The sequence below is a fragment of the Hydra viridissima genome, unplaced genomic scaffold (genome assembly GCF_058129835.1).
Source record: "Hydra viridissima isolate aposymbiotic clone 2 unplaced genomic scaffold, HvirCarnegie_v1 scaffold_2, whole genome shotgun sequence".
NCBI lineage: Eukaryota > Metazoa > Cnidaria > Hydrozoa > Anthoathecata > Hydridae > Hydra > Hydra viridissima.
Window position 1 is genome coordinate 1539000 of NW_028324301.1, and position 25176 is coordinate 1564175.

Genomic DNA, 25176 nt, shown 5'->3' on the forward strand with positions numbered 1-25176 from the left:
TCTCAAGTTCTTGTGTGTGTGTTAAGCCGAACTTAAAGTTACACATAAATCATTTGTATACTAAGCTCCTGTGTATCGAAACTATGACGATAACCATAATTATAACATTTACGATAATCAATATCGTATCGAAATATTATCGTATCGTTATAATTTCGATACGCAGGAGCTTATTAGATACATATAAATCACTCAAGCGATTAAAAATTAAGAGCTTTATTCGTTACATCGAGACCAATCGAGACATTAGGCACCGTTATTGCAAGAATCTACTCGGCAATTAACGGATATACAATACAAAATTAACCTATAGAATGAATTTTTTACCCAACAAAATTTGTCGAATATCTTACTCTTTTCCTTAAGTTGCTCTCTTTCGACTGCCATGGTATCATCTCTAAAGAAGTAACAATCAATCAACATCCATCAAAATTAAGGTCATGACTAAATCGGTAGATGAAGAAAAAGACAAATTAAATCAGCTTCAAAAGAGTAACAAAGATCTTATTTTAAAAATGAAGTGCTGCATGACTAGATTAAAAAAAATTTCCTTTCCGAAACATCTTGCTACTTCTAAAATACACATTGATAACCAAAACGATAATCCTTCTAAAACTCCCAGAAAACTGCATTCAACGATCATTTCCTCTTTCCAAAGTCCTAAATGCAGGTATATATCAAAAACACCAATATTGTCTTCAATTAGGATTTCAGCAGATAAAAATAGTGATAGTAAATATTTAGTCAGCACACCTAAATCTTTTTCGTGTCAAAATAAAATGAGAAGTTTTAAAACCAATCTAGAGTCTGTAGGAAACTCTAGGAAAAGAAACGAAAAACAAAGCTCCTCCTTAAATGATGAACTAAAAACTCCTGTAATCTCAACTATTCCCAAGTCTATTCTTCAATCATCGACAAATGCAGCAAAGGTATATATATATATATATATATATATATATATATATATATATATATATATATAATGTATGTATCTGTATATATATGTATATAAATGTATATATCTGTATATATATGTATATAAATGTATATATCTGTATATATATGTATATGTAATGCAGCAAAGGTATGTATATATATATATATGTATACATTTATATGTATATATCTGTATATATATGTATATATATATATATATATCTACACACATACATATGTACATACATACATACATACATACATACATACATACATACATACATACATACATACATACATACTTACATGCATACATACATACGTACATACATACATACATACATACATACATACATACATACATACATACATACATACATACATACATACATACATACATACATACATACTTACATGCATACATACATACATACATACATACATACATACATACATACATACATACATACATACATACATACATACATACATACATACATACTTACATGCATACATACATACATACATACATACATACATACATACATACATACATACATACATACATACATACATACATACATACATACATACATACATACATACATACATACATACATACATACATGCATACATACATACATACATACATACATACATACATACATTCATACATACATACATACATACATACATACATACATACATACATACATACATACATACATACATACATACATACATACATACATACATACATACATACATGCATACATACATTCTCTTTTGAATTCTGTGAGCTAGAAATAAAGCAATTTTTATATTTAAGTTAGTAAGATCAGAATAAAAAAGATACAATGCTATGCTTTACACTTTTTTTGTTTGTTTGTTTGTTTGTTTGTTTTAATAAGAAATGTGTTTGTAAGAAACTAATAATTGAAGCCCCAAAATCTTAAGAAACTATTAGTACTAAGATATTTTTTATTAAGACTTTGAAGAATATTCCTTTATTTGTGTTTTGATTAGGGACAAATCTGAGGTTTGTATTACATTAAATGATATTGATGAAATTCAATTAATTTTAGTTGGCTGTAGAAAATTGTATCTAACTTGTTAACATGTTTTCAAATTACATTTTATTTACTTGTTCTCTCTTTTGATAATCTGAAACTTAAGAAACTTTTAGTACTAGTGTTTTTTAAAAAGTACCTTTAAAACAAGAAACTTTTTAGTACTAGCCCATTTGCTTGGTTTCTTATTAAAAAAAAAAAATGTTGTGCAGTTCCTATCATTTTCGTTTCCTTTTTTTAACTTCTTTACTTTCCAGATATTTACTATTGAAGAGAATAAAAAAATTTTGAGTTATCAATCACTAACATGCTCCTGTAAATGTACCACAATAAATAAATACAAGTTTTTTTAGAGCATCAAATGTAAAATTTTCTAAAAGCGCTATTCATGGACACAGAATCCTCTGTTGTCAATTAACCTTTTAAATAAGTTATTCACTGGTTTGGGAAACTAAAGCTAAGATCTCACTAGAGAACCAAAAAAATGGTTTGTTCACCTGTTCTTTTATTGTCATCTTATATCCTTACTGGGGAATTAATGTTTCTGTGACAGTTAATAACACTTATCTAATAACTCTTGAATTATTCTTACTAAGGGTTGCAGTTGAAGAAAAAACCCTATTTCAATTAAATTAAGGACTTACATCTAATCAAAAAACTTAGTTGCAGTGTCTAAGTATGACTGCCATTTTCTTATTCTTTGAAACTAATTATCTAAAGTTTTTTTTCTATTCTAGTAGATACTTAGCTCAAAACATAATTTCTATTAAATATAATCTATTTCTTCTGCATAATAGTCCCTAAAGAAGATTAACAAGGTATGTTTTGCTATGTCTTCTGAAAAGAAACTGTCAAAAAAGAATAAAATGAAAAGTCTAGATTGCTCAATGTTGGGTTACGACTGGATTGCAGGCATGCTTGATAATGATTCTTATGTAAATGACAAGTCAGATGAATTTTTTGAAGAAATTCTTAAATTTAGAAGAATGAATAGTGAAGAATGCACAAGTGATGCTTTTTTTTTCAGGTTCAACTTTTACAAATGATGTTTTTAAAATCTTGTTAAATTTTATTCTAGTATTTTTAACGTATAAGATTATTGTTGCTGAAATTCTTATTAAGATTTTTTTTAATTTTCCATTTCAGCACCAACCTTATGTATCTTAATAAACTTACATCCAAGTGTATTGATAGAATCTCTCAAAATAGTATAAGTTGTTTAAGTTGTTTGAAATAAATAAATCTGTGTTGCAACACACATACAAAACGTTTTGAATAAGGTTTGAAAAATCATGCTTTATATTTTTAGTGATTCACCTGAAAATATTTTAATTCCCACTCCAAATATAAAAAAGAATGAAACTTGTTCATGCTGTAAGTTTCAGATTTAGTCATATATATGTATATATATGTATATGGGTAGTCCACAAAAACAAAGTAATAGATTTCAGTTGTCCACAAGGTTATTTTTGTTTATTGTTATGACTAACAATTGTGCAAAATTTAATTAAAAAATTACAATCTAGTGAAGAATTTAATTTAAAAACTTAACAGTTTCTTGAAGACTGGATCAGATTTTCACTGTTCTTAAGGAATTTCTGAGACTTTTCTTTGCCTTCCCTAAGGACATCAAAGAAAGATATCATCCATGTAGATTTTGTACTATCTTTTCTTTGATTGATATTTACATTCTTTCATTTAAAAGACCGTGCCAATCAGACATTCAGAAAAAAACCAGAGGTGCCTTGAAAATGCTTTGATATAAGCAATACTGACAGAGCCAAATCTGTGTTTCAAAATGGTTTTGTGGACTACCATAATACATTTGTGTAGTGTGCATGTATGTAAGTTTAAGTGTGATGTATATATATATATATATATAAGTAAATTGTGTGTGTATATGCATGCATGTATGTATATATTGCTCACTACACTTATATAAAACATTATATTTTACATTATGTAAGTATATATAAATATGTACATATACATTATTTATGTATCTTTTTACTTTTAAATTTAGATGCTGGCACATCATACATGGTAAACAATCGCTTAAATTTTATTCCAGTACAAACTTCATTATGTGAAAATGTTACTAACCATTCTGTTTCAAACTTTGAGAATAACTTCGTTAGGTAACTGTTATTCTTTATGCGGTAAAGTTACTGTGAGATATGTTAGAGCATTTTGGTTCTTGTTTCTATTTAGAGTTACAATACCGAAATCAGCATGTGAAACAACATACAAAGTTAAATCACACAGGAGAAAAAGTTTTGATCCAAATGATTCTGTTGCTTTGTCTATGGTAGAACCTTTAACTATTAATTATCTTGACTAAGAGTATTTTAATGTATGTTATCATACATATATCTGTTACCATACTGTTAGATAGAAAATGCATTTGAAATATATAATGGAAGTGGTCTTTGAAAAACTTTGTTTTGTATTTGGTATTTTACACTAAATAATATCAAGAAGAAAAAAATGCATATTTATTACATAAAATTCAAAAAGCCACATGGTAAATTTATTGTGCTTCAAAAATAAAAAGTTATCAGTTGGTCAATAGTTGCAACATCTGATAATATTAATTTGCAATTAATTTTAATGTATGACATATTTGCTATGATAGGGTTTAAGTCAGCTTTAATGTATATGTTTTCAAACTCTTACTGATGGATTTTGAAGGAGAATCCATTAATCTCTAAGAGAAAAGTTTAGATTCTTCATGATGTCTTTCTCATTTGAATCTTTGCAAAAAAAAAAAAGTTTTTCTCAATCAAATGAGAAATACATCACTTTCTCAACAGCTTCATCTTGAAAAGTTAAGCATGGTAAATAAAGATATTTGGTCAATTTGTTTTCTCCCATTTCATTTGAAAACAAATTTTTTAAACCTCCATTTTGAAGCATTCTCAATTTACTTTCATGATAATAGTTAGAAATTTCAAATTTTTAAAAGATTTTAATAGATATTTTAATAAGAACTGTTAGAGCAATAGCAACACAAAGCCTGAAAATTCTAGCATACTTTTCTTTCTAGCATTGCTTAGCTGGTTGGCAAAATTCCAAACCATCATTTGCACCTGGTCCAAAAAATATTGACCTTGCCTCACATACACTACCTCTGACATCTGTGAGTCTTTTATTTTTGGATATTTTTCTTAGTTTCATTTTTTTATATATGATGCTTGTTGTCAATTTTTCAACTTTTTATAAAAAAATGTTAAATAGCTCAGAAACGTTTTTTCTAGTGTAAAATCTATTTCCTTCAATTTTAAAGCTACAGTCATGTAATTTTGCATATATTTCCACAACCCATTAGCACAGAATTAAGCTCCAGAGAGCCAAGTAACATAAAAAGTAGAACATATTTGTGTCAGTGATCAGTTTAAACTAAAGAAAGCTGTCAAATTTAACCAACATTTTTTCATAAAACCAACTTCAGTTAAATTATTCCCAAATTTTGAGCCTTAAATCTTTTCTGATAAATCATTTAGTAGAGCCATTCTAGTATATACATTATAAAGAAAAATTTATAGAAATCATAAAGTGAAAGTTAAGTATTTTAAGTCAATTGACTGTGGAATAAGAAATTATGTATAAATTTTGTGAGAATGTGTAATATTTGGTAATTGTTATATATAATGTATATTGCATTTTGAGTAGTTGAGATGTATAACTTTAAAAACTCCTTTAAGATTGCCATGGTTGATACCAATAAGTCTAGGGGACTACTAAGACTTGCCGATTCTGGCGCATTTCCATTTTCTATAGAAAAAATGACATATCGGGTTCTGGCGCATTGACATTTTTATAATTCTGCATCCTGATTTTCTGCAATCATGAATTGTGAATTCTGACGCATTGACATTTTTTAATACTTAATGAATTCAAGATGGCGTCGTGTTTTTAATTTTCTGCAATCATTTTTGTTGACTTACCTTTTTTTGTGCCTCTGCCTCGTGTTCTGGACTGAAGAGTTGATCATAGTTCATAAATGTAAAGCACGGTTTATAATTAAAAGGTGGGTGTGAATTTCCATCCGAGTTTTTCAAACAGATGGGAGCAAATGTCGTCGTAAAATCGTTTCTTGTCGATGGTTTTTAAAACTGAAAAATCTTCCAGGCGACACGGGTGACTTCTATTTTGGAGCAGCTGAAACAAAATGTACTGCACGTTCATGAAACTTTTTCTTTTCAACTCTTTTGGTTTGTCTTTTCCGTACACCAGATCGTATAAGAAAGACAAGTCCTTAAAATCTTTGATCAACTGCTCCTCCAGATATTCTATATCGTCTCGCTTGCCGACAAGCACGTAATAGATATAGTTGACATTTTCATACTGATTGGTATAGTTGAGTTGTTTTAAAAAGATTAAAATGTGTTCTTTGGTAATGCGAGAATATTTCACATTTGTGTTTTCAGAATCGATTAATAAGTTTAACGCCTTGAATTTTTTCTCCAAATTTTCAAAGACTTCTTCAGGAATCTTGCAGTTTTGTTTGCCTTGGTATTGTTTTATACATTCTTGAAAATGAATAATACGTGAATAAGTATATTTGTTTACCGAATTGGATCGGTCGTAGTCTTTATATGGGACAGTTGTTTCTAACATTTCTTGCTGACCCGAACACAAGAGACAGTATTTTTTATTGCTGTCGTCCATTTCAAACTGGCTCGGATCGTCGTTGATGCAAAATTTACATTTAGTATGCAAGACAAGTTTTTGAGCAATTTTAATATCGGTCCACTGTCGTTGAGAAAGCGTTTCTTCTGCGATGGTAAAATAATGACGCTGAAGTTGATTTTTTCCATCGTTAAATTTAGCACGATCTTCAAACGAAAGCTGCGTCTGCAATATGTCTTGATATCGCTGGATGAGATGGTTTGTCTTAGCGATAAACGTTATTTTTTCAGTCTTGCGTTTATCCAATTCGTCTTTTGTCTCCAACAGATGTTTAAGAGCTTCATCTGATAGTTCGTGTTTGTTTTCCAATAAAAGAGAGATGTATTTTAAGTGTGCTATATCGTCAATGTTATCCTTGTCAAACTTTTCCATGATTTTTGTGTTCAATAAGACAATGCTCATTTTTTAAATGAGAGCGAGTTCATTCTTTTAATTCGTCATCGTATTTTTTCTATTCTACAGTAAAATATTGCGAAAAATAAAATTTTAATTTTTGAGTTAAATAAATTTCTTATGTAATAAAATAATGGATGCGATATGTAAAGTTGATCTTATTAACATGCTTAATGGAGAAGAAGTGAAATGTTCTACAGATAAATCTAGTAGATATATTAAATTCGAAAAAAATGTTCGAAAGCTTCCAAAGTGTGTTAAAATATCGTTTATAGAAATGATGAAAAAGGTATCATTTGAAGAAGTTTTAATGAAGTTAAAATCTGTTATTGATACATATAATCATATTGAAATGAAAAAAACAGCGACTAAAGGGTTAATGAATGCTTTCTCCACAAAAAGAATTTATCGTCATTATAGTGAAAATATTGTTAGTAATACGAAAGCAAATTTAGATAAGAGTAAAGAATAATTTTATATATAATAATATATAAAATTTAAAAAAGGATGAGTTTGATCAATTATCTTTGACATCCAAAAACGCAGAAAAAATGTTCACACTCTTTATACTCAGTTCTCCAACACTTGTTGGATTTAAAATCAGAAGAATATTCACTCTTTGGAGTATCTTTCTTAACAGCAGGTGATTCTTCAACATATTCCATGATAAGCTTATCACCCAATTCATCAAATACAATTGTTTCGTCAATAGTTGTCATTTTTTTTTTGTTGTAAAAATATTTATAACAAAAAAATTCATTTTTTTCTTCAGCAAAAAGGAAAGCAAATTTCAATATGAGTAAAATTTACAAGAGCTTTTCATAGAATAGCACCTAAAAAGGGGATGCTTGAAAAGGGCGAGTTCGGTCCGAGCAATAAGCCAGATCCAATAGATTGATATCCTTTTCCATTTTTAACAAAGAGTCCTTCACCAATAGTAGGTTTCACCCAAGGTCTTAAAAAGACTCCTGATCCTGCGGCAGTCATTTTCATTCCATTTCCATTCTTTTTCAAGTAAACGATTCCTCTTCCTGCAATTTTATCAACCATAGCAGAGCCAGCAGAAGAGCCTACTCCTGCTAACAATCCAGTGGCTAGAGCAGGAACTACTCTTGTTGCAAGTGTGCTGCCTAACATACCTAGTAAAGGTAGAAGAGCTCCGATAAATCCACCTTCAATGGTTGAGTTGAATGATAATTGCTTTTTGCTCAGTTTGAGTGTGACTCCTTTACCAGCTTCATACGCTTTTGTAATTTTGTTCAATTGCGCATGAGTGATAGCGAGAATATGTTCACCGTTCAAGTCTTGATGAGATAGTCTTATATTGACATCAGTCTTGTCTTGAATGGCTTTTTTAATTTTATCAGATTGACTTTGTGAAATGTTTAATTTTACTTTTTGGTAACTCATTTTTTAAATAAAAGAAAAAAATTATCGTTGAACAGCGCTGCTCGTAAAAAGATCTTGAAGAATAGATGTTATTCTTTCTCTCACGTGAAATCGGAGAATAATGTCTTCACCTCTAAAGTCGATCAAGTTACCGTTTTGATCTAAAATTCTTGTTTCCATTCTTGAAATTCTACCCACCACGATAGGTAGGTATATCAAGTGGAAAGGTTTTTCGCTAATTTTGTAGCCTGGAGGAGTGTCAGGATGAAAAGAGTAAATGTCAGATGTTCTTTTTCCGTTATCATAAGATGCTCCGATCGCATCGTTTGTGATTCTGATGATGGTCACATCGTCTATTCTCGAAAGTGCTTCAGACTCGTAATAGTCAATATAACTTGTGACTTTATCCGGATTAGCCGGATCTTCTTTTTTCTCTACATAGGTATATTCTGCTTTATTAAATCCAAGAACAGGAGCTAAACTGTTATTCACGTTAAAATCCACCCAATATTTTGTTGTAGCTCCAGGTTTTGCAAATTTCAGCGTAGATCTTAAAGTCATTAGGTTTGCACCGATAACAACACCATCCTTTTTATACAAGGTTCCAACTTGTTTTTCCATTTCCTTCTGAAGATAATCATTAATCTCGCTAATTTCATACGCACCTTCTTCGATGTAAATGGTGTAGCTGTTTGAACCAGCGTTAGGACTGTATCTGAAAACATTATTTGTCGAATTGATGTTGGTGTAGCTGTGAATAGTGTCAAAGCCAACAAGAGCCATTTCATACTTTTTATTAGGATCAAATTCAATGGGGTTGTCAAACTCGGTTTGGATGACGCTGTTTCTTATGGTTGGAGTTTCTTTTTTTGCTTTTGCAAGGAGATAAAATCCGCTCATCTTTTTATATAGAGTTGGGAAAATAAAAATTGTCGAATCCGCTTCGATATTTCCCACAATCCTTTTTAGAGGATAAATCAATGACGGCGAATCCGTGAGGTTGAGACCAACAATATTTACAAAACTTTTTAAACTCTTCTATCTTCATATCGCTTGAAACGTGATCTTGATAAATGTGGTTTATGTTTTTAAAGTCTTGAGGAAACAAGCAAATGAAATTAGCATTTTCTCGAATGGTTTGTCTAGGTAGCATAAAATAGTTTTGAGCGAGGTAAAAGCAGTCAACGTTAGAATGTCTTCCTCGGATGTAATATTTTTCACATTTGTTTTGTTTAGTCAATTGCAAATCGTCAAAGATCATTAAATTGTTTTTGGATGAATCAAGATCTTCAGGATTAGGCACATCGTCAGCCGTTTCGAAAAATTGGCATTCCATATCCTCTGTGTTATCCCATTTTTTTGAAATTTCATTAATAACGCATTCAGGGCTTACGTTTAATTCCTCAATTTTGTTTTGAATGTTAAACAAATTAAGAATAACTTCCTTTGGCAATTTCTTCTCGAACGAGTTTTTGAGTATTTTATATTCCGGTTGAAAAAGAGATTTTCCAAAAACTTGCAAATGGTTATAATCCAACCATCTAGGTCTGAGCAATAAATTGAGTAGCAACGTTGTTTTTCCACATCCTGATTTCCCAATAATGATTCCGCGTATACTTCTAGGCAAAAGCTTGTTGTTTTTCCTTTTGCTTTTATTTACATTCCATGACAAATCAATCACTTCCATTTTTTATTATGTTGAATAAAAAAAAAATGTATTGTGTCAAATGCAAAAGAATAACAGAAACGAACAACTTGTACCATTCTATAAGCAAAAGCAATAGAAATATGCTTAAAGGAACTTGTGCCGTCTGCGGAAGAGGCAAATGCAAGTTTGTTTCTGCGAATGAAGTCAATGGAGGAGACTTGGTGGAATCGATCAACAATTTTTCAAAAAAAATAAAGCTTCCATGGGCAAAATTTCCAGGAGAAATGCACATTCCAGGAATGAATTTTGCAGGACCTGGAACCAATTTAGACAAAAGGCTCACATCCACAGACATGTATCAAGATTGGAGTAAACCGGTGGATAGAGTAGACAATGCAGCATACCACCACGATTTAGCTTACAAATATTTAAACGATGTTAAAAGCAGAAATGTAGCAGATCAAATGATGCTTGAAGAAATGAACTCCATTCCAAACCCCACTCAAAAAGAGATTAACGAAAGAAAACTGATCACTCCCATCATCAAAGCCAAAGCTAAATTCGGATTAGGTGTTAAGAAAAAATAATACAGTGAAAAAAAATTCGATTTTGAGTTAAATAAAAATCTTGTATATAGAAAAGAAATGAATTTTATTACAATTGGAAATTTTGATGAGAGTAAATTATCAGTCGGAGAAATTTACGCAGCGACAAAACCAGTAACTTATCAAAAAGTACCAGTAAAATATTCTTATCCAAGTGGAGATGGTCCTCTTGTATTACGATCTCCCATCTTATTTTCGTATGGTGTGTGTGAGAATAAAGATCCAGCAACACAAAAATTGACTGGGTATTCCATGTCTTTTGTCTGCTTTGATGCTAAAAAAGGAAAGACAGAAGAAGAAGCAAAGTTTATTAGCATGATGGAAAAGATTACTTTGTTCATTAGAGGTGAAGTAGATAAATTGTCAACCAAACTTAAAAAAGGAGGAAGAAAAAAGCAAATTAATTCAGAAGAATTGAGTATTTTAAAATATAAAGCTGATAATGTTGAATCTGCACCAGTCTTTTATGCAAAGACGTTTACTAAAAATGTGAAAGATGAAATATTTATTACTTCTGTATTTCATAGAAAGAAAACAAATCTTGATATACAAAATAGAGTCAAAGGGGAACGTGGTAATAAAAATTTGGTTAGATCTTCTGGACATGATTTTATCAATCAAAGATGTTATGCTATTGGAGGACTTAGAATTGAGGGGGTGTATATTGGTCCTTCGATTGTGTCTATTCAAGTTAAACTGGTCGAAGCCGTCATCGTAAAAAATGCATCTTTACCTCATAGCATCATGATGTGTGAAGACATGAATTTAGAGGCGAAAGAAGATGAAATAGAGCAGGATGATGAAATGTAAAAACCTTTTTTAAAATTTTTCTGAATTTTAAAAAAAATGATCAACGTTGAAGGAATTGTACTACCGAACAAACCTCTCACCAACTTTCAATTAATAGATGCTGTGAAAAAGCTCAAAATTAAAAACTTTAGAGGTGTTTTTGTGAGGGATGAATTACCTAAAAAGCCAAGAAAAAAAGAATGTGGAATTGTCAACACGGGAGATTCTAGCACAGATGGGTTTCATTGGGTGTGTTGGTATAAAGACGGAGACAAAAAATACAGTTTTGACTCTTATGCTCAGCCTCCTCTTGTCGAGCTCGTTGACTATTTGAAAAGCCCTGTTTATTATAACAGCGAGAGAGTTCAGTTTGGTAACACGTCTTATTGTGGACACTTGTGTCTTTACGTCTTGAAAAAATTACAGGAAGGAGATGACTTTCAAAGTGTTGTTAACACACTTTGGTGAAAAAATTTTTTCCATCATTAAAAAATGATTGACAAATTTGGAAGAACTGAATTAGGGAGGTATTTTTATGATCCTTATTCAGCAACAACTATAACAGGTGATCTCTATGTCAGAACAGATGGAAACAGCACCATCACTGCAGATTTGGATTACAACTCTCATAAAATCATCAATTTGGGTGAACCGACTAACGCACACGATGCAGCTACGAAGAATTATGTAGATACGCATGCGTCAGGAGGAGGATCATCGATTGGAACTGCAGACTTGGATTTGAATTTTCACAAAGCCATCAATTTGAATGAGCCAACTAATTTGCATGACGCTGCCACAAAAAATTACGTTGATGTGAGTTCGAGCCAGTGTGTTAAAACAGACGGATCCAGCACCATCACAGGGATCATCGACATGAACTCTCACAAATTGATCAATGTGAGCGATCCAACCAATTTAAAAGACGCTGCAACAAAAGGGTATGTAGACACCAAAGTCTCTTACAACGCTATTTCATACACCGACATCAACATGACAGCTCATAAACTAACTAATTTGGCTGAACCCACATCAGCTTCGGATTCAGCTACAAAAAATTATGTGGACACGCATGCTTCAGGTGGAACGACTGTTGGAAATGCAGATTTGGATTTGAATTCGCATAAATTAATTAATGTGACTGATCCAGTCAACGCGCAAGATGGAGCAACAAAGAATTATGTAGACTTGTTGTTACAAAAATCGAGTTTGACCAGTGTCGTTCCAGGATCCAGTTTTACCAGTTTAGGATTCAAGTCTCAGACAGTTGCAGCATTAACCACTTCGCCAGTGTTTGCGTTTTCTGGAAAATCTGGAGTACTGAGAAGATTGTGGCTGGCTTTATACAGCTCCTCTGGCACGAATATTCCCGGTCAAGTTTTTATTCGAATCTTTACTGACGGAGAAATCAATGTAGGGAATTATGCAGAAACAACGGAAGGAATTGGAGTGGATCAAACAGGACTTGCTACTGATTTGCTTTTTTCACCATTGGGAGGAGCTTTTTACGCCAACTCTTTGCAGGGATGTAACATGTATAACACCACTTCCTTGGGAGGATATTTCACATTGGACATGCCTTTCAGAAACGACATCTCCATTCAACTCGTCAACAGAAATGATACTGCCATCACGTATTGGATTCAACCGTTCATTTCCACACTTGCTTCCATTCCTGCAACCATCCCTCTTTACAAGCTGTACTGCAGAACGTTTCGATATTTGAACACCACTTATGGCAGTGAATACGTTTTGCTGAACACCAGCGGAAAAGGAAATGGTGCCTCGTTGAAATACATCAGGATGCACGTCATTGGAGCCTCTGGAAACTGGTGGGAATCAAGAGTTAGAATGTACGATGGGAATTTACCTCCAGGTAACGGAACCGTTCTCACTCCTTGGACACCGTACAACACCAACAATTACACCTACTTTCCAGGATATGACGGTGACAGCACATGCTTCTTTTCCTCTTCTGGATTAGAAGATTTTTATTTGTCGTCATGGAACGGCTCAAATGTGACTTCATTCAACAACAAATCGACTGGACTGCTGTATCAATCCACATCCTCCATCGGCTCTACATCTACCATCTCTTTTTACAGAAATTTCGGAGAAGCAGATTCTATGCCTACTGTCGCAGCTGGTAGAAGACTCGTTGTCACGCTCAACTCTGGTGATGCTCAAGTCGGTCAATCCGGAAGCTTTTACCTTCTTCTAGGACAAGTCTATTATTACGCTTAAAAAATCGCAGATTTTCCATGGATCCGCAAAAGGATTTAAAAATCATTAGTGAAATTCTACGATGAAATAAAAAAATTGAAAATGACTTAAATAAATTTCTAATTATATAAAAAACAATGAGTATGTCAGAAAATCAGAATTTGTCTTACAATGAATCTGCGATGAACAATCCTGAAGATGTTGATCCTGAAGATTTGCCTTACAATGATCCTGTAATTTTAGATTACAATTCAATGAGTGTTGAAGAACAAAATGAATATGATGATTATATATATAATGAATTGTTAGAAGATCTGCGTGATGAAGGCTATGAGAGAGAGTATATTATTGAACCACGCGAAACAATTATTAGACAACTCAGATCAATTATGGAAGATGATGAAATAACTAGAGAATTTGAAGAGAAGGAGAAGAAAAAGATTAAAGCGTTGATTGAAGGTTTTAAAAAGGATGAAGAGAGAGTGTGTGCTCCTGCTGCTTAAAAACAATAATCATTTTATTCTTTACATGTGAGTAATAAAATGATGTATTAAAAATCGTAGATTTCCATGGATTCGCAAGCGAATCTAAAAAAATTATTTTTTTTGTGATAATAAAATGGAGAATCATGTGCATAAAAAAATTTTTTTTAATAACGATCGAAAGGCTCGTCATAAATCATATCTTTTTTTCGACAAGTATTTGAAGCATCCTCCTGTAAAAGTGGGAAGTAAGTATGAAATATTTGCTCAAAAAGACATCACACTACTTCGTCTGAGTTATCAGAAATTAGATTTTATGTTTGGAATAAAACTTAAAAGCGGATTAGCTTTAGTGAATTTGAAAGAAAGCATAAAATCTAAATTGGATTATTTCAATAACATCAGGATGCTATCAGAGCCGGTGGATAATGTGATTATGGATATTTATAGTAACAGCAAGTCGGATGTTATTATTAAAAAAGGAGAAAGTTTAGGCTTTGTCAATTTCATTAATGAGTGAAAAAAAATATTTTTTTTGTAATAAAAATGGAATACAATTACGATGCTAAATCTAAACTTTATCCAGGTCTTCCAACAGCTCCTGCAGATGATGGACACATTTACCGTCTTCAAAAAATAAGCGAGGTTCAAAAAGAGATGGACAACGAGAGGAAAAAGAGAGTGCATCTCAGCAAAAAGTATCATCGCGCTTTCAGAATCATTTCTTTTGTAGACTCTACGTTGCAAGCAGGTGGCGTTGCACTTGGAGTTGTTGGAATTGGAACTTTGAGCACCATCGCTGCTGCTCCTATTGCGATTGCGTGTGAAGGTGTGGCTATTGGAATGGGTTTTTTATCCATTGTAGGAGGACAAGTCAACAAAAAACTAGCATTAAAAGCGGAGAAGCATGAAAAGATTAAAGTGTTGGCCGAGTCGAAATTGAACACCATCAACAGTCACATTTCAAAGGCATTAGTAGACAACATTGTGAGCGATTCAGAGTATGAATTGATTTTAGACGAGCTTCAAAAGTTTAAGAGTCTGATGAAAGAAATAAGAACTAAAACAAAAATCAACATTGACGAGATAACTAAAGAGTCGTTGATCCAAAAAGGAAGAGAAGACGCAATAAAAGCGTTCAATAACATGTTTAAGAAAAATTAGATTTTTCCATGGATCTGCACTCGGATCTAAAAAACTAATTTAAAAAACGCAGATAAGTTTGTGTTTTACGTTTTTTTTTTCTTGCGTTTTAAAAAATGTCCTTTTTTAAAATACAAGACCCTAACAAGAGGGATGAACTGGTGAAAGAATTTGTTGAAAGAAGAAAAAGAATCTATCAAGATAGTTTGAATGAGAATATTTATGATGCTAATCTTCAGACGGATTTGAGCAAGCTTTACAAGCCTCTGATTGAAAGCAATGAAAAGATGATCAAGAGCATTGAAGAAAGTCGCAATGAACAAGTGCCTCCCAGTTTTGATGAGACAAATCATTTAGGAGACATTTCATCCGTTTATTTAAATAGGTATAATAAGCGTTTTGTAAAAAGTTCTAAAAAAAGAGCTTATGAAATTAGTAGAGATGGTAAACAAATGCACATTGGAAAAATGGGGTTGGAGGTGGATGGAAATGATATCATTGTTGGAGGAGAAAAGTATGAAGGAACACAAGGTCTTTGGGAGTTGCTAACCAATCCGAACATTTCAAAAGAGTTTTTGAACAGCAGCGTTATAAGCAAAGAAGATAAGGATAACTATACAAAAATTCTTTTCCAAAGTAGATCTATTTTTTCAGAATCAAATCCAAACAGGATAATATCTTCAAGAAGTCCAAAATACACAGAACTTATAAAGCCTGTTTGGGAAGAAATTAAAAGTGAAACCAAAGTCAAAAAAGGCAATGGTGTGATTATTCTTCCAAGCGATCCAAATGCTCTTGTGGAAAATCTCAAATTGAGCATCGCTGCATGGCATGCTGGAAATAAAGAGTCGAGAAATGTAGCTGTTTCCATTTGCGATGAGCTGTTGAGACAGAATAGGATTAATAAAGACGAATACAAGGCTATGATGACGTATATCAATATGAAATAAAAAAAATCTTTGGAAATAAAAAAATGATCGTTTATAGAAATAGATATGTTAAGAAGCATATTGTAGGCGGAAGTGGAATCATGGACACGCTTAAGAATTTCTTGAGAAGAGCAGCATCTTCAAGCGCTTCAAGAGCAGCATCTACTTTGGCTAATAAAATTGCAAAAACTGAACTGGGAAGAGAAGCCATCATGGCTACTAAATCTGCAGGAAAAGAGCTAGCTTCAACAGCCATTTCCACTGCTAAAGATGTTGCTATTGATAAAGGTAAAAAAACCATTGAGAAATTGTATGCCAAGACTGGAACTCCAAAGCCAGCTGCAAAGAATGATCTCAGTATTAAAAGCAAGGAAATTATTTCAAGCATTGTTAACAAAGCAGCGGCAGCAGCACCACCAGTTATAGATGAATATTCTATGTTTGGATCAGGATTGACGAAGAACAACGCGATTAGAATACAAGACCTAGTAAAAAAAGGAAATGGGCTTTTGATTGCATGAGGATGTAAAAATTTTTTTCTTTGATGTATAAAAAATGGCAAATTCCGATGTTTTAAATTTTACAGAAGAGATTATTGTGGATGAAGAAATTGAGAGATTCGAGTTTCACGAATACGAGCCAGTGAATAAGAATCTAAACGTGGATGGAGAAATAAGAATCAATATTGAGCAGCAAGATTTGTTCACGCTTCCATCTGAGGCATACCTTTTGGTTGAAGGAAGACTTTTAAAAGCGGATGGAACTTCCTACGCTGATGCAGATGTCGTTACTCTTGTTAACAACGGTATCATGTTTATGTTCAGTCAGATTTCTTATCAGTTGTCGAATCAAGAGGTGGAGACCGTTTACGAACCTGGACAAGCTACCACCATGATTGGATACCTTAAATATCCAGTAGAGTTCCCAGTGTCTGAAGGAATGAATCAGCTGTGGCAAAGAGACACAACAGCTTTAGCAGATCTTGTCAACAACTCTGGATTTAAAGCTAGACAAGACTACATCATCAAGCAAACTGAAGAAAAAGGAACGTTTTCGTTTTGCATCCCTTTAAAACACATTTTTGGATTTTGCGACGATTACGATAAAGTGCTCTATGGATTTAAGCATACACTTGCTCTTGTGAGAAAAAGCGATAGTGATGTTATTTTTAGAACAGAAGCAACAGCTGCAGGAAAAGTAGATCTAACTAAATTATCTTTGTTTATGCCTCATGTCACACCCTCTGTGGCAGCTAGCAACAATCTTTACAAAATCATTGAATCAAAAGTAGATGTTCCATTTTCGTTCAGATCTAGACAATGCGACACCATCGCTGTTCCTGTATCCAACAACTTTAGTTGGAGGCTAAGCGCAAGATCTGCTAGTGAAAGGCCTAGGTATGTTGTTGTCGGATTTCAAACCAATAAATCTGGAAGTCAAACAGAGAATCCTGCAGTCTTTAATCACTGCGACTTGAAGAACATATATGTCACTTTAAACAGTGAAAGATATCCTGCTGTGGATTACAATTTAGACTTTAATAACAACAAATACTCAAGAGCTTATAGAGATGCTTCTAAGTTTGACAATAGACTTTATGGAACAAACGAAATTATAGCTCAACCCAATATATCTGCTATGAATTATAGATACATTTGTCCTCTTTTTGTTTTTGACGTAAGCAAGCAAGCTGAGAGGTTAAAAACTTCAGTGATAGATGTACAAATTAAAGCGACATTCAATGCAAACGTTCCTGCAAACACTCAAGCCTTTGCCGTTCTCATTTCCGATAAATTGCTCAGACTTAAATCAGATGGAAGCAGAATGAATGTTGTTTATTGAAATGTTTTCAAAATAATATTTTTTAAATAAAAAATGAGATATACGAAAAAGGATTTGAAAAAATTACTGAAAGAAAACGGAATTTCCAAAACGTCAAACAATAAAATGTCGCTCATGATGCTTGCGATTGAGAACAACTTGATTGATAAAAACATATTGATTAAAGACGTGAAGGAAGATCGACCTGTGGGTAGACCGAAAAAGGATTTTAAAAATCTTTAGATTTTCATTAATCCAAAATGGATTAAATCTGTTAAAAGAAGAATAAAATGATACAGTTTTTTCCATTTTTTCTAGAATGTAGTATCAAAGAGACTGACATAAATAAAAAAAGACATCTTGAGCTTCTTGCATTTGGAAAAACAGGTGTGTTTCGCGAATCTGTTTACGTCACTGAAAACGGAAATTTTAATATTCCAAAAGAGTACAGTGATGAAGAGAGAGACAAGCTTTACCTACTTGTATGGAGTGGTGAGACTGAATATTCACGAATGGAAAAGAAAATCAAAGAGCATCTCAGTACTTGGAAAGTCTTGCCTAAAAAAGAAAAGCTAAGAATGATTGACAATTATGTGCTTGGTTTGGATTGTGATTTCGAGGAGAAGAAAAAGATTTCTGGAAATCTAAAAAGCGCAATTTTAAATCATTCACTTGATCCTAATGATATTGTATATAAAAACTTTAGAATAATTTTCATCAATGACATAAATTTAAAAAAATCGAATTTGATTTAAAAAAAAATCTTTACAAATAAAAAAGATGAAATATACAAGAAAACTTTTGAAAAATTTGTTAAAAGAAAATAATGTTTCCAAAATGTCAGACAATAAAATGTCACTCATGATGATTGCGATTGAAAACAATCTGATTGATAAAGATGTCATTTTGGAAAACTCGAAAGACAAGAAACCTGTTGGCAGACCTAGAATACATGAGAAAAAAGAAAAAAAACCTCTTGATCCAAAATATGCTAGACTTGGTTTAATTAGAAATAATCCTTTAAATTTAAAAATAACTCATGTGGATACTGATGAGGTGACTGAGTACAAGTCTGCTTACGAGACTCATAAAAAGACAGGACATAGCTGGCAGTACTTTGAATGCAGAAATGGAAAAGTGATAGATGGTTACAAATATGAGATTTCTGGAGGTAGAAATTTTTAAATTTGATATATATCAAATTTAAAAATTGAAAATGGCTTAAATAAAAATCTTGTGTTAATAAAATGGAAAACAAAACGTTGAAAGAATTAAAAGAAATTGCTAAAGAGCAAAAAATAAGAGGTTACTCTAAAATGAGAAAGGGTGATCTTTTAATGGTTTTACAACCTCCTAGAGTCGCCTCTGCTCCTGCTGCTTTTCGTAGACCTACTGTGGTGAGGTTTGTTCAGCCAGCTGTAAAAGTTTCTGTAAAACCTACAAAAGTTTCAATAAAGCCAACAAAAGTAAGGATTGTTCCTTCCGCAGTGCAAAAGCCTCCTATTGCTCTGAAACCAGCAATCATTCCACCAAGACCTGCAGTAAAACCTCCTATTGCTCCAAAACCAATTCATTTGCAAAGACCTATCCTTGACGAACCTGTTTCAGATTTAACACCTGCTATAACACCAAAACCAGTCATTCCACCTAGACCTTCATTTTTTTCAAGTCTGAAGGTAGCTACAAAAAGTGTGGCGTCCTATGTTAAAACTAAGTTAAATGATGTTAAAGAATGGGTGGAGCCTTACGTTCCCGAAGTAGTCAAGAATCAGGTAAGCAAAGCAGCGAACAAAATCGATGAAAAGATAAAGTCTATCAAATCGCTTGTATCAAAAACAGAGTATAAACAACCTGTTGTAAAACCAATTAAAGTAAAGTTTAAAATGACTGAACATTCGGCAGAGAGTTCTGTAAGACAATTTTCTTATAGACCTTCTTCTCAATACCAAGACCTCGCATCCTTTTTTAATTTGGTGAGAGAGTCTGCTATTCAAACCATGGAAGGGGAAAGAAACACCAGAGTAAGAATTATTTTAACGTGCAAAATGAAATCTGTAAGCATGATGACTGGTGAAGAAGTGACTCGGGAAGCAAGCTTTTCATCAAGATCAGAGATTGTTCTAGCGACTACGGATGTAAGAGAGCTCATGGGTGAGATGGAAGAAAAAGTCTTGGAAAATAGTGTTAAATACAATGCTTTAGGATCTAATAGTATCCTTTCTAAGATTTTAAGGATGGACATTAACTTTACTGATTATGAGCCTATCAGCGGTTCTTCCTATATGGAGCTGCCTAAAGAGCTGAAAGACAAAAAGGCGATCATCAACATGGAAAACAAGGACGATCAATGCTTTAAATGGTCAGTCACTCGAGCGTTGAATTTAAAAAATAGAGACAACGAAAGAATCGACAATGATCTTATTTTAAAATCAGAAGAACTGAATTGGGAAGGAATGGAGTTTCCTGTCAAGCTTAATAAAATCAATAAGTTTGAAAAGAATAACCCAACGATTAGCATCAACGTCTTTGGGTATGAAAATAAAAAACTTTACCCTTTGAAAATATCTGACTTTGTAGATCGAAAGCACTGCATTGATTTGTTGCTTATTTCAAACGAAGACACTGACCATTACTGTCTCATTAAAAGTTTGAGTCGGTTATTATCTACACAAACATCAAATCATCAGCACAAAATGTATTATTGCAGAAATTGCTTGCAAGGCTATGATCAAGAAGAAAAGCTCCAACAGCATCAACCTTATTGCTATGACAACGATGCAGTAAGAATCGAACTTCCTAAAGAAGGAACGACCGTTCATTTTAAAAACTATAACAAGTCTATGAGAGTTCCATACGTTGTCTATGCAGACTTTGAAAGTTTCATCAAACCCATCGAGGACAACACTGAATATAATCATAAAGAGTCGTACACCAAACAATATCAAAAGCACGTACCAAGCTCCTTCTGCTATTATATCAAATGCTTTGACGATAGCCTTTACAAGGGAAAACCAGTCATGTACACAGCTGAAAGCGATGAGGATGACGTAGCTCAAAAGTTTATAACCATGCTTGAAGCTGACCTTATAAAGATTCTTGACAAGATTGATATAGTAAAAAAGAAAGTGGTAACGGATGAGGATGAAAAGAATTTTGAGACTGCAACTCTATGTCATATTTGTGAATCAGATCTTAACAGTGACAAAGTGTGGGATCACTGTCATTTAACCGGAAAGTATCGTGGTGCTGCTCATAACAAATGCAACTTGAATTATAAACTTCCAAAATTCATACCCATCATTTTCCATAATTTGTCTGGCTATGACAGCCATTTGTTCATCAAGAAATTAGGTGGAAAGCTCAATTGCATACCCAACAATGAAGAAAAATATATCAGCTTCTCTAAACAAATCAAAGTAAGAGAATTTACTGATAAGAAAGGTAAACTTCGTGAAGTATGGAAAGAATTGAGGTTTATCGACAGCTACAGGTTCATGAGTTTCAAGTTAGAAGATCTAGCTAAAAATCTAAACAACGACCAATGCAAAAACGTTGCTCAATATTACTCTGGAGAAAAGTTTGATTTATTAAGAAAAAAAGGTATTTACCCTTATGACTGGGTGGGCTCGATTGAAAAGTTCTCCGAAACGCAATTACCTCCTATTGAAGCATTCTATTCCAAACTGAATGATGAGGGAATAAGCTGTGAAGACTATGCGCATGCTCAAAACGTTTGGAATGTATTTGGATGTAAAACGTTTAAAGATTACCAAGAACTGTACAACAAGTCAGACGTGTTGATACTTGCTGATATCTTTGAAAATTTCAGAGACGTGTGCCGTACCTATTACAAGCTTGATCCTGCTTGGTATTACACCTCACCTGGTTTGGGTTGGGATGCCATGTTAAAACTAACTGGAATTCGGTTAGAGCTTCTGTCTGATATTGATATGCTTAATATGATAGAAAAAGGGATACGCGGTGGAATTTGCATGATCAGCAAACGACATGGAACTGCTAACAACAAATACATGAGTGATTATGATCCTTCACAACCTTCGAAATTCATTCAGTATTTAGACGCAAATAATTTATATGGATGGGCTATGTGTAAGCCTCTTCCTTTTAGAGGATTCAGATGGATGACTGAAGAGGAGCTCGCTAATTGGAAATCCATGCCTTGCATTCTCGAAGTGGACTTGGATTATCCTAAAAGTCTACACGATTTACACAACGACTATCCTTTAGCTCCTGAAAGACTAAAAATTAATAAAGTGGACAAGCTCGTTCCTAATTTAAACAACAAAGAAAAATACGTCATTCATCATGAAAACCTAAAACTCTATGAACGACTTGGATTGATCACTACTAAAATTCATCGAGGTGTCACCTTTGAAGAAGAACCCTTCATGAAACAATACATCGATCTCAACACTGGATTAAGAGCAAAAGCTAAAAACGAGTTTGAAAAAGAATTTTTTAAACTCATGAATAACTCTGTCTTTGGAAAAACCATGGAGAATATTCGAAAGCATGTTGATATTAAACTAATCACCACAAGAAAAGAAGTCTTGAAATTGTCAAGAAAGTCTAATTATGATAGAAATACCATTTTTGATGAAAACCTTACTGCAGTTCATATGAAAAGAACAAAACTCTTTTACAACAAGCCTGTTTACTTAGGACTAAGCGTTCTAGACATCAGCAAAACCCTCATGTATGAACATCACTACGACTACATGAAACCTAAATACGGGGATAAGCTGAAATTACTCATGACTGACACTGACTCGCTCTTTTATGAAATAGAAACGGAAGACTTTTACAAAGACATTGCTAACGATCTTGAAACCAAATTTGACACAAGCAACTTTTCTAAAGACCATCCTGCTATTGAAAACGCTGGGTTTAAAGTAGGGTTAAATAATAAGATTATCGGCATGTTCAAAGACGAGGCCGGTGGAAAACTAATTAAAGAGTTTGTTGGGCTTCGTCCTAAGCTCTACTCTTACAAAACATATGAAAAAGAAGAGAAAAGATGCAAAGGGGTTAAAAATAAAGTCGTTCAAAAACACATCACTCATCAAGATTATAAAGACTGCTTATTAAGTGGAAATGAAAAGCTTGCAGCTATGAACGTTATCCGATCTCATCAGCATAACATTTACACCGAAGAAATCAACAAAGTCGCACTCAGCGCTAACGATGACAAAAGACACATCTTGCAAGACGGAATTCACACGCTAGCCATTGGACATTACAAACTAAAACCACGCTTTACATTTATGAACTATGATCAACTCTTCAGTCTAGAATAAATTACGAAAAAGATACAGTTTTATACTTCTTTGCAGGTTCCGGCATGATATTAATAATGAGATGGAAATCTAATAACATTTTTACATTTTAAAAACACAATACCATCTTGAATTCATTAAGTATTAAAAAATGTCAATGCGTCAGAATTCACAATTCATGATTGCAGAAAATCAGGATGCAGAATTATAAAAATGTCAATGCGCCAGAACCCGATATGTCATTTTTTCTATAGAAAATGGAAATGCGCCAGAATCGGCAAGTCTTAGTAGTTAGGGGTATAGTAAATGTGAGAAATAAATATTCCTTTAAGCATAGATCTTTTATGGCATTCTTCAAATATCTTCTGTTTATAAAAAGATTAAACATAAAACCATTGAAACCTATGTAAATATTTTTTGTCACATTACTTTATCAAAATTAACTTGTTGTACAAGGCTACACAATACCTTTATGCATGTAATCCAAAAAAATCATGTCAGTCCTTTCTATATAAAATTTTCCTTACTGAAGCATGCAGAAAAATGCATTATGTTTTTGAAATTTTAGGTACTAATAATATTACAAAAAAACTTGTAAGTGCCTTTAAATTAGCACCTATTATGGTACTAGCATGAGGTGATTGCCAAAATTCATTTAAAGTAATGCATTTTCTCGGTATTTTTGCTTAAAATAGGGTATTTTTGCTTAAAATAGGGTATTTTTGCTTAAAATAGTTTGAATGTTCAAAGACATTGCTCAAGTAAAATGCAGATAACAACAAATATAATGGAATATATTTGTTGTTATCTGCATTTTACTTGCATTAAGGATATTTTTCAACCCTCCTTCAATATATCAAAGATCTTTGTAAGCTCACCTATCCTTTTAGATGAGAAACATCCCCAGACCATAACTAAGCCACCACTATATTTCACTGTTGGAGTAATACAGGCTGGTATCGTCTTATCTTTAGGTGTAGGCCATTCATATGTTGGTCTCCTTGAGCCAAAGACATGAATTTTAGATTCATCATTCCAAACTACCTTAGACCACTCAGATGCACTCCAATCTTGATGTGTCCATCAGGATTGGAGTGCATCTGATCTAAGGTACTTTGGAAAGATGAATCTAATTTACCTATTTTAGTCTCTCTGTAATTTATTTTCTCTGCAGTAGCTTTTTTAAAGTAATGTATCCTTTAAACCAGCGTCCTTTTTTGCCTAAATTATCTGGATTGGTAGTTACTGAAAGTCTTCCTGATCTTAGATTATGATAGATATAAATTATTTAGAATTATAATAACTATGATTTCCCTTTTCCTTTTTAGAGGCTGAAGTCTAAAACAAGATGAACATACATTTTTAAATAGACGCTTTTACGAAAGTTTTATTGAATAAGAATCAATTTTTAGACGTTTTCTTGTATTATGAATATCTATGTGTTTTAAAAAATATAAAGAGTTTTATCTTAATTTTTGTTTACTATCTCGTGTTTATCTTTAAAGGTAACGTAATTATTTTTAGTCGAGTTTAGCAACTTTCAGGATAAGGTAGTTCCTCCAGAAATACTTAGGACTGTTTGGGAAAGCCCTGGGTTCGTAGATTCACGTCATGTATGCCTACAAATTTAGAAACTTTATCAACTCTGTTGGGTGAGGAGTCACTGAATGTTTCCTCTGCGTATACTGGTAGCGCCAAGAGTACACAGATTCGGGTTTGCAAAGATTCCCTTAAATCGGTGCTGTACAAACCCCAATCA

General features: G+C 32.9%; 1 protein-coding gene across 2 annotated transcripts; it reads left to right on the top strand.

Annotated features, from left to right (window-relative positions):
* The first annotated feature begins 255 nt into the window (after positions 1 to 255).
* Positions 256 to 24889, top strand: LOC149891504 (migration and invasion-inhibitory protein-like). Of its 2 annotated transcripts, none has more exons than XM_090079028.1 (7): positions 256 to 929; positions 2804 to 3033; positions 3316 to 3380; positions 4030 to 4144; positions 4218 to 4314; positions 5053 to 5145; positions 24746 to 24889. In XM_090079028.1, the coding sequence occupies exons 1-7, from the start codon at positions 441 to 443 to the stop codon at positions 24767 to 24769; spliced, it is 1113 nt and encodes a 370-aa protein (XP_089935154.1). In that variant the 5' UTR covers positions 256 to 440; the 3' UTR covers positions 24770 to 24889. The 2 variants fall into 2 exon arrangements, with proteins under 2 accessions (XP_089935154.1, XP_089935155.1); XM_090079029.1 differs by lacking the exon at positions 256 to 929 and adding an exon at positions 2357 to 2493.
* Positions 24890 to 25176: the final 287 nt, after the last annotated feature.